The sequence below is a fragment of the Lactuca serriola genome, chromosome 8 (assembly GCF_051521515.1).
Source record: "Lactuca serriola cultivar US96UC23 chromosome 8, Lser_US96UC23_V15, whole genome shotgun sequence".
Classification (NCBI taxonomy): domain Eukaryota; kingdom Viridiplantae; phylum Streptophyta; class Magnoliopsida; order Asterales; family Asteraceae; genus Lactuca; species Lactuca serriola.
Window position 1 is genome coordinate 226,012,726 of NC_136415.1, and position 9,222 is coordinate 226,021,947.

Here is a 9,222-nt window from a genome sequence, read left to right on the forward strand (position 1 = left end):
ATCCCTTATTCCTTCACCTGACTCACATATACATGTGAACAAGGAATTAGTCTTAATTTTCCAAATATGAAAATTCTCATTCATCATACTATACAACTTGCATGATTCCAAGTTTCTATCCAACTGAAACTTGGGTGATGAGAATCTTTCCTTGTTTGGTAAATTTAGACACTACCACAAATGAAAGAATGAAATTCATATTTCCACTCTTGCTATTAATGGAATCAAATAAACAACAATTTTCCACAAATGCCATTGTAAGGATATTTTGAAATAAATAAAAGTAAAAACCCCTTTTATTTTAAACTTTGCGGAAAAACTTATCCTTACAGTGCAAAAGCATATGAAAAACTTGTTATCTATTACTAAGCAATATATCATAACTCCTAAGCAACAGCTCAAAATTCTGATCACCGAACCATGCGATCGAAAACCATTTTTGGGATCAGAATTAGCATATACTGCCTTTAAGTTTCTTCACTTTTTCTTTGATTCTTAAAACATCAACATGTGACCCAGTAGTATCATGTAATAAGAATCTCATAATAGAAACGTAACAGAGTTAGATAGTGGACTTTACCTAAAGTAGATTCAAACTTCTTGACTTGATCAACCCTATGATCTTTCTGGTAAATAGGCAGCTTCGCAATCAATGCCCCTTCCTTTGGCAAGAGAAACATATGGACTCTTTACGAGTGGTACATAGGACTATCGCAGACTTAGCCTTTCTATTTACTATTTGGTCAACCAAGTTGACTATAGTCAATCCCTTCCTTTGGAAGAGAAGGCTTTTCTAGATATCCAATGTTACCATTTTCGATGTCCATGGAAGTCTAGGAAGTTGATCATCTTAATAAAATTTGCTCTACCAGTCCTCCAAATCATTGCTGATTCAGTAGCACCAAGCAAATAGATAAGATCGTTAAGGGTCATGTCATAGTCTGTTTCATAGTAGTCCCAAGGAACTCGATATGTGACTTAGAAAGTGATTGAACATCCAACTTTCTTAAGACTTTGACATCCAACTCTCCCGACTTGACAATATATGCCTTCCTCTCCAAGATGCGATCACACATAGACCTTGCGTACCAATAAAGCTTGAGTGACCTTCAACTTGTGGGTTAGGGAGAATAATTGGAGGAGGTGGAGGAAGTGAAGTTCAAGAGATTTGGGAAGATCATAGATGTCTGAACTTGACATCTTTTGGGAGAATTTCAAGATAGTTGATCTAAAGTCCTTAATATAACACCCAATATGAAATATTAAGGCTAGGACCCAACACAATACTTTTATAACTTGGAAGAGGGATCTCGTAATCCAAACTATAAAATATTTGAAGGTAGGCGAATGATGATTCACCAATTTCCACCATGAAAACGAAACAATTTAATTAGGTTTTACTTGGATACGAAACTCCTAGATCTTTTGAGAATCATTGTACTGTTCAATGGCATGTTTCAATCTCAATTGTGCCCTCTCAAATTTTATGACTGGGATGTTGAGGATCACAAAACAAGGTGTGAATAACCATGCAAATATACTTGGTACCCTTAATAATTTACCCCTTAATCGATGTATCGGTTAACCACACGCGCTCCACCGATACTACGATAAACATTAAGTTACCCTTTGTCTACCTTGTTAAATCCAAGTTAGTGTGCCGGTTACCCACACGCGCTCCACTAACCGACTTAAGCAAAGTGTAAAGTGTAATTTCATGCGTTAGCACCAAATTCACATTTTACTAAGTAACTAAGATTGGGAATTTATAAAAGTTTAGTTACTTAGTATTTATCATCAATACTTTTAATGAAGAGAAAAATGTAGTCCCTGTCCTACCCATTCGGCAAACGACCCTCCACCAGTCAAGGAAGCGGTGGGTGAGAGTGGACACCCATTAAACTGCCATTTTATAAGCAGTAACCTTATACCCCCCCCTTATAGACCGGCTTCGTGAATGAAGTCTACTAACGGTAAGACTGACTTGCTCTTATATATATATATATATATATATATATATATATATATATATATATATATAATTAACTTATAATACTATAAAGTATAAGGGTTGAATTTTAACTTTTAAAATTCTAAGGGCTTAAATTGGAATTAAAGTATTCATAAGGGAAAACTTTACCAATTCCAAAACTTGAGGGCAAGTTTTGAAACTATTCAAAACTATTCAATTCCATAACTTATGTGTTTAAAGTAGTTTTAATTCAGAAAACTCTTCAAGTTCCATAACTTGAGGACAAGTTATGGAAGACTTTAAACTATAAAAAGAATATGACTTTTCTTTATTCATAACCTATGGAAATATTTATGAGTTTTATGAATCTTAAATGTTACATTTCATATAACTTGAGGACAAGTTACAAAAACAGATTTTAGAACCAACTCTTAGATTAATTTGGATTGAAAACAACAATTTCACATAACTTTTCTATTAATCTAAGCAACTCATAAGAACAAGATAATTCAATCAAACTTTTTCATGTAATTAGCCTAACCATTAAATTAATAGAAAAACATGAATCTATTGACAATTATCTTTGAAATTGGATTAACATGAACATTACCACACCAAAAACAGGTTTATAAGTTGAAAACAGCTTAGGGTAATGTTCCTAGTCCAATTCCAGCCAAAACAGTCGAAGATTTGATGTCTGGGGGTCTAACTCGTCGAGTGCATGAACCAACTCGATGAGTTGGATGAATTTAGCCTTGGACTCGTCGAGTCCCTTCATGGAATCGGCTAGTCTGCTGAGCAGACAGCAACAAACTTCGATTTTTCAGCCAATTTTGCAAGTATAAAAGGAAAACAAGCCTAGTCTCTAATACCATTGTTGGGTTTTGAGCATTCTAACACTCCTAAGTGTAAATGCAACCCTAAATACCTTGGATCTATGTTTTCTCTATTATACATGCAAATATGAATATTCTAAGGTATTACCCTATCTAGAATGCAATCTTTTGATACTTGGGTAATATAAAAAGTTAGAATACATACCTCTTGATGTAGCTTGACTTCATGAAGCTCGAGAGCCTAGTGCCCCAAGTGTGACACCTCAAATGGTTCACACAAAATCGTCAACACTTGGAATAACCGTGAGAAGAGATACATGAACTCTAGAAATCGGCTTGCCCTCTTATGTATACACTAGTCCCAATTTCACCAACCAATGGGGTCTTTATATAGTGTGGCTATTATGGTTACACCATATAACTCACGAATTTACCCATTCCTTATGCTCCATGGGTTTTAACCTCCACGGAGTATCCATGGCTCACCACATGGGTTAAACCCAACATAAGGAATCATGGATCATAAGCCCACATATATAAGAATGAATGATTTACACAATCAATCCCCATATATTTAATTAGTCTCTTTTGATCACTAAATTAAGTCCAAATTAAATCTTGATCAATACTAAATAAATAACATGATTTCATATTAATATATTAGAACTTATAATTTATTAATTCGTCACAAATGTCGTCTTCTCAAAAACGGTCTATCCAAATGTTCCGATGACATGCAACCCAAATGGACAATCCCGAGTCGGGTCAAGTAGATACCAATTATAGTTATGGACTTAGACACTAATCCAACAAATACAACTGATTGAAATCATTATTTTATCAATATTTTCAATCTCAAAGCTCTTCTTCAGAACCTTCTCAAAATTATACATCTCTCTAGAGGAAACAATTTGTTTGATTGTTTCGTAACAAATTGTTTGTCTGGATCACCTTTACCAAGACCTGGTGGATCACCTTGCCTTTGTCTCAAAATGTTATTAAATTTGCTCTGTCTTTTGATTTCTTTTTCAATGTTCTTCCTTTTCTCCTCCTCTGAAATTTCCTTCACAATTCCCTTTCCTCTATCACCTTTAACTTGTTTCGAAGGTGGTGGCATTGAACTCGAACCCCCAACAGTAGCACCTATGACTATGCCTTTGGGCAATGGTCTTGAACTCACTGTGGTTGAAGTTGTTGACATAGAAGTAGGAAGTGATGTTGGAATTTGAATGCTTCTCACTTTCCTAACAATCTTTCCTTGATCAGGATCCTTCGATGTGCCAACCCCCTTATCTCCCCCTTGCACCATTGTTTTGACAGGTAGGGCATCCGTTGGCATCAAATTAACAAGTTTTAGGAGACGAGCAATTCCAACTTTAAAATTGGATTTGAACGAAGAAAATATCTAGGATAAAGACTCCTGAGAAACAGAAGATTTATGAGAATTATTCATCTTCGAAATTGACTCCTTCAATCTCCCAAAAATTCTTCCATCATTCTAAACACCTATGAATCCTTGGTTGAGGATGAAGTATAATTTTCGACAAGGTTCCTGATAGCCTCAACAATAACATCGATTTTTCCATGAAGAGACGAATAAATGTCTTCAAGCTTAGCCACCTCCTTCGACATTTCAGACTTGAGGGACTCCACCTTCAGATTAACAGACTCTTGTACTTTCTTGACCTCTAAAACAAAAAGTATATGTCATTCTTTAGTGACTGCACAAGTTTCTTTAATTTCAAACTAAAACTACTCAACATGACATTTCAAACGTTCTTCATGCTTCGTTTTGATTTGATCCATTGCTTGATTCAATCGATTCTCTTGGGATTTGAGCAACAAATCAACCTCAATCCCAGATACAATGTTTCGACCCCCAATATCAGCCTGAATCTTGAGCTTCAAAATTCGTCACCCCATCACCCTTTTTGACATTTGTGTCCATATTAGATACGTTCACAGGGATTCCTGAGGTTTGAACCACTTCCGAAACAAATTCAGCCATCCAAACCTCTGGTGGTATGACCATTGTCTTCTCAAGGATGGAAGAAATGAAAGGATCACCCAAATTGGTGGTTGTGTGTTTATTAGATACTTTCATAGAGCCACCAAGACTTCTAGTCTCTTCGACAGTCGACATGACTGGAGAGTACCTTTGAGATGATGTGAAGCCAATATCAACAGTACGAAGAGGAGAACGATCACTTACACTCTCGAAATTAGTTTCTTGAACAACCTCATCTAGAGGATCTTCCAATTACTTCTTCTTCTTCTTGATCTTCTTTACCATGGCATGTGCTCTTTAGTTCTTTAAAGCGGGAGAAATAGGAGTAGGAATTTCACGAATGGTCACACCCTTTCTATTGAGATGTGGTTTGTGAATCTTCTTGATTTTTGAAACAGAACCCTCCTTTGGTGAAGAGAGAGGCTCCTCGGGAACTTCTTCCATAGTGGGTATTTCTGATGAGTGACAAGGTATGTGTGTTGGCTTCTTGGTTCGTTTAAGAATGCATGTTTTCGAAGGAACCACTTCCTTTTGAGTTTCATGACCAACAGGATCTTGAACAAGTTTCAAAACCTCCTTTGCAATTGGTGCAGGAGCACTTAGGTTGTTCAGAATTTTTCGATTTCTTTGAAGTTTTACCAGCCTATGAAGATCCTTCTGCCCCTTTAGGTAATAAATCCCCGACTTGTTCATTAGGTTTGATTGTTGCCAAATAAGCAACATGAACTAGACAAGCCAGATCCACCGTTCACAACGTAGCATCAGGGATTCAAGCCACTATAGGAAACTCAACTTGATCATCTTTAGCTGTTTAGATGCTGATAGATTGTAAATTTTGCCTTCGGATCATCAGATGAAACCAATACGCCTTCTTTTGTATACACTTCTTGCAGATTTAATCTCCAATATCGCGCACAGGAAACACCATTCGAAACATTAGTATGAGAAATACGTATTCCAAACTCTTCCCACAAATTTGTAACATAATCTACGTTAATATCATAATATAAGCCAATAATCAAGGCATATTTCTCCAATTTGGCTTTTTCAAGACCAACAGTTCAACCTGTAAGACAACACAAAAAACCCCCAAACAAAAAGTTCCAGATACAAAGTAGAGCAGACTTGCGAAACTGACTTATTCCTATGAGTGGGGGTTGATGACCCATTTCATTGAACATATGAACCACCTGTTCATTGGTAACCTCGTAAAATGGACTAGTATTGGGAAGCTTCAAGATTTGTGCAAACTTCCTCTCTGTGACTTTGTACTTCTTGTTGTTTTTTAATTGACACGTCACCACCTTGGAAGTTTTGTTAAATACCGTTGTAGAACAAACCAATGATAAACAAGTCATAGGGACAGGGACAAAAGCAGACATCACAATTGAAAGAACTGGGTGATTAAGGGCAAAAATCATCATCTTTAGTTCTTCAGGATACTTCGATACATCAAGTTGAATGCGGTAGTTGGAACTCTGAATCCTCAATAGGGGTTAAGATGCGGCTTCATCAGTAGTGTTTGATGGATCAACATGACGAGCTACTGCCGCCATTGTTAGGATTTTGGAGAATTGTGTGAAGAGATAAGTATAACAAGGAAAGATTTTGGAGAAAAATTCAACCAGGATGCGTAAAGTTTTGATTTGTGACCCCCAAATGCCTTTTATACGTAGTGCACAATTTGAATTTCAAACGGCCATCAATGAAATTCCGCCACATGTATTCTTGGAAAGTGGACCAGTTGTCGTAAAAGTTGCTACGTTTGAAAAGTAATGAGCACCTTTTCCTGGAAAACCTTGAAGTAACCAAATTGTCTTATCCATAAAACTGTTCGTTTGCCCTAAGAGGATAAGAACCATCACTTTGAACTTCGTTATGATACCAAAAGCATTCGGCATCAAGAAAACATTTTTGTCCTTCGTTTAGAGGTTGGGCTCGTTCTCTTTTGGGATAAGAAGCAAAATCATAGCCAAACTTGCAAAATCTAGGTTTGAGTTGGTACTACCCAAAACCTCGAGGATTTCAGTGCAAATGTGTGCCAAAGATATAGTGGGAATCAAAAGAAAAAATGTGCAAATAGTGACATCAAATAAATATTCGATGTAAAGAAAATGGATCCCATGTAAAGATCACTTCATTCGACATCAAGAAAGATATCGAACTGTTTATGTTGTATCCCATGAATTACAATTGAAAACTCGTGAATGTGTTTTGAAGGGCTTCGTTTACGTACGCTTCAAAGGTAGGCTAAATTTTGTTCATAACCACAACTTAACATAAGTGTGAGTTAAATGATCAAAATTACCTAAATGACCAGCGTAGTCAGGGACAAGTTTAGGTAGGATGAATTATAAACTGACTAGGATGCAAACAGATATCCAGACGGAAATCATATTCCAAAAAAAATTATGGATCTTGTGCGGAAAAAATGTCTTGGGAAAAGAACATTTTGTCAAGACCTCTCATAATGAAGGAATACGATTTTGAATATCGAAATAAGGTACAAAAAATGTTTCATGAAAATCTTGAACATTAGTTCACTGTTAATGCCCTTATAAGTTAGGAACTTTGGGTTTCACCATCATCGCGGCCTCATGAATCAGGATCACGAACACAGACTTTAGCAATATCTACATTCTGATTGGTGTAAATCAAACATGTTGACGATACGCAACTGAAGTGTATCAATCGTGAACAACAAATTTGGTGAAAAAGATTGGTGAAGAAACATTGTGTACCTCTGCGAATAATATGGACTTAGCAGAAATCTCATAACTCAAAAATGAGAAGAGAAAGGTAGCTTGTCGACTAATGCAAATATAGCCTGATTTGGGAAGGAACCCTCGTAATGAGTGATCTAGTAAGGCTTCGAAACACACTGAGTCTATGAGGCTTAGGCTTACATACAACAACATGCTTCTAGGGACACTTAACCGGTACATAGATTCAAATGTGTACCTGACCCTTTATCATGAAGCAATGTCCACCAATATGTGACAATCAAGATATGCACTGAAAAAAATATTAAACACACAAAACAACAATGAAAATATTTTTGGATTTTATTTTTGAATTTGGGAAAACAAAAATAAGAAAATCTTTTTGGAATTTTTTATTTTAAAATTGAAAGACAAAATAAAGAAAATCATTTTGGAGTTCTTGAATTTTTTAACTGTAAAAAAAATATTAAAATATTTTTCATATTTTTGGTTTTAGAAAGCAATATGAAAAACAATTAAATATTACCACACATTCGAAGTAAGAAGTATCGACTTCCATATAATGGACTTCGAATAAATAACATTTCTCAAACAATGAAGTATGAACTTAACCATTCAGAGGTATTTCGAAAACCAAGTGGGTCGAATGTTGAATAGTGAACAGTAACTTCTAAATCGATCAATAGTAGTTTGACTTCTTAATGTTTTAGGAGGATGAAAAGCTTGGAACAACATTTGCATCGAGCATTCCTAAACTAGACAAGATCCTTTGAAAAGATTTATCATCCAAAGGCTTGGTAAAAATGTCAGCAAGTTGATCCGTTGTCTTTACAAAATGAACCTCGATATTACCATCCTCGACATGATCCTTGATGAAATGATATCGATGTGCAATGTGTTTTGTCTTCGAATGTTGCACGGGATTATGACAGATGTGAATTGCAGTTTGTGAATCACAATACAAAGGTATCTTTTTCATGTTGATTGCGTAATCACGAAGTTGACTTTGTATCCATATGACTTGAGAAGTGCAAGTTGCGGCAGCAACATATTCTACTTCTACTGTGGAAATTGAAACACAGGTGTGTTTCTCCGACTGCCAGCTAACAAGCTTCCCGTACAAAGATGACATCCACCAGAAGTGCTTTTTCTGTCGAGTTGACACCGACCAAGATCTGCATCTGAAAAATCCTGAATGAAGAAACCATTCTTTGAAGGGTACCATAATCCCAATGATATAGTTCCTTTGAGATAATGAAAGATATTCTTTACAACTATTATATGGGGTTCTCTTGAATTCGATTCATATCTGACACAATTGCAAACAGAAAACATAATATCAGGTCTACTAGCAGTTAAGTATAGTAAAGAACCAATCATACTCCTGTACAATGTAAGATCAACAACAGGCTTGTCCAACAAAGTTCCAAAGTGTGTGCCAGCTGCCATTGGTACTTTCAAGTTAGAACTTGTTGGGTCGTGTTTTGTGTTATGTATTGCGTCTATTGGGCTCGTTAGCCAGTCCATTATGTATCTCCGGTATGGGCCTGTCCATCCGTGAGTTTAGTAGGGTTTAGTTTATATATAGGTGCTTGCATGCTCCTAGAAGGCAACGATAGGATAGAACGATCAGAGAGTTATTATTCAGCAAGTTTATTATTATCGTTCTTGTAACCCTAGAAT

At 36.1% G+C, this 9,222-nt stretch overlaps 1 protein-coding gene across 1 annotated transcript; it reads right to left on the reverse strand.

Annotated features, from left to right (window-relative positions):
• Window positions 1–8,598: 8,598 nt before the first annotated feature.
• LOC145067905 (putative mitochondrial protein AtMg00240) lies at window positions 8,599–8,988 on the reverse strand. Its single transcript, XM_079014933.1, has one exon. The coding sequence runs from the start codon at window positions 8,986–8,988 to the stop codon at window positions 8,599–8,601; it is 390 nt and encodes a 129-aa protein (XP_078871059.1).
• Between the last annotated feature and the right edge of the window lie 234 nt (window positions 8,989–9,222).

Excerpts from the sequence above, each read along its gene's own strand:
- LOC145067905 (XM_079014933.1), bottom strand. The coding sequence starts at position 8,988 with ATGGCAGCTGGCACACACTTTGGAACTTTGTTGGACAAGCCTGTTGTT.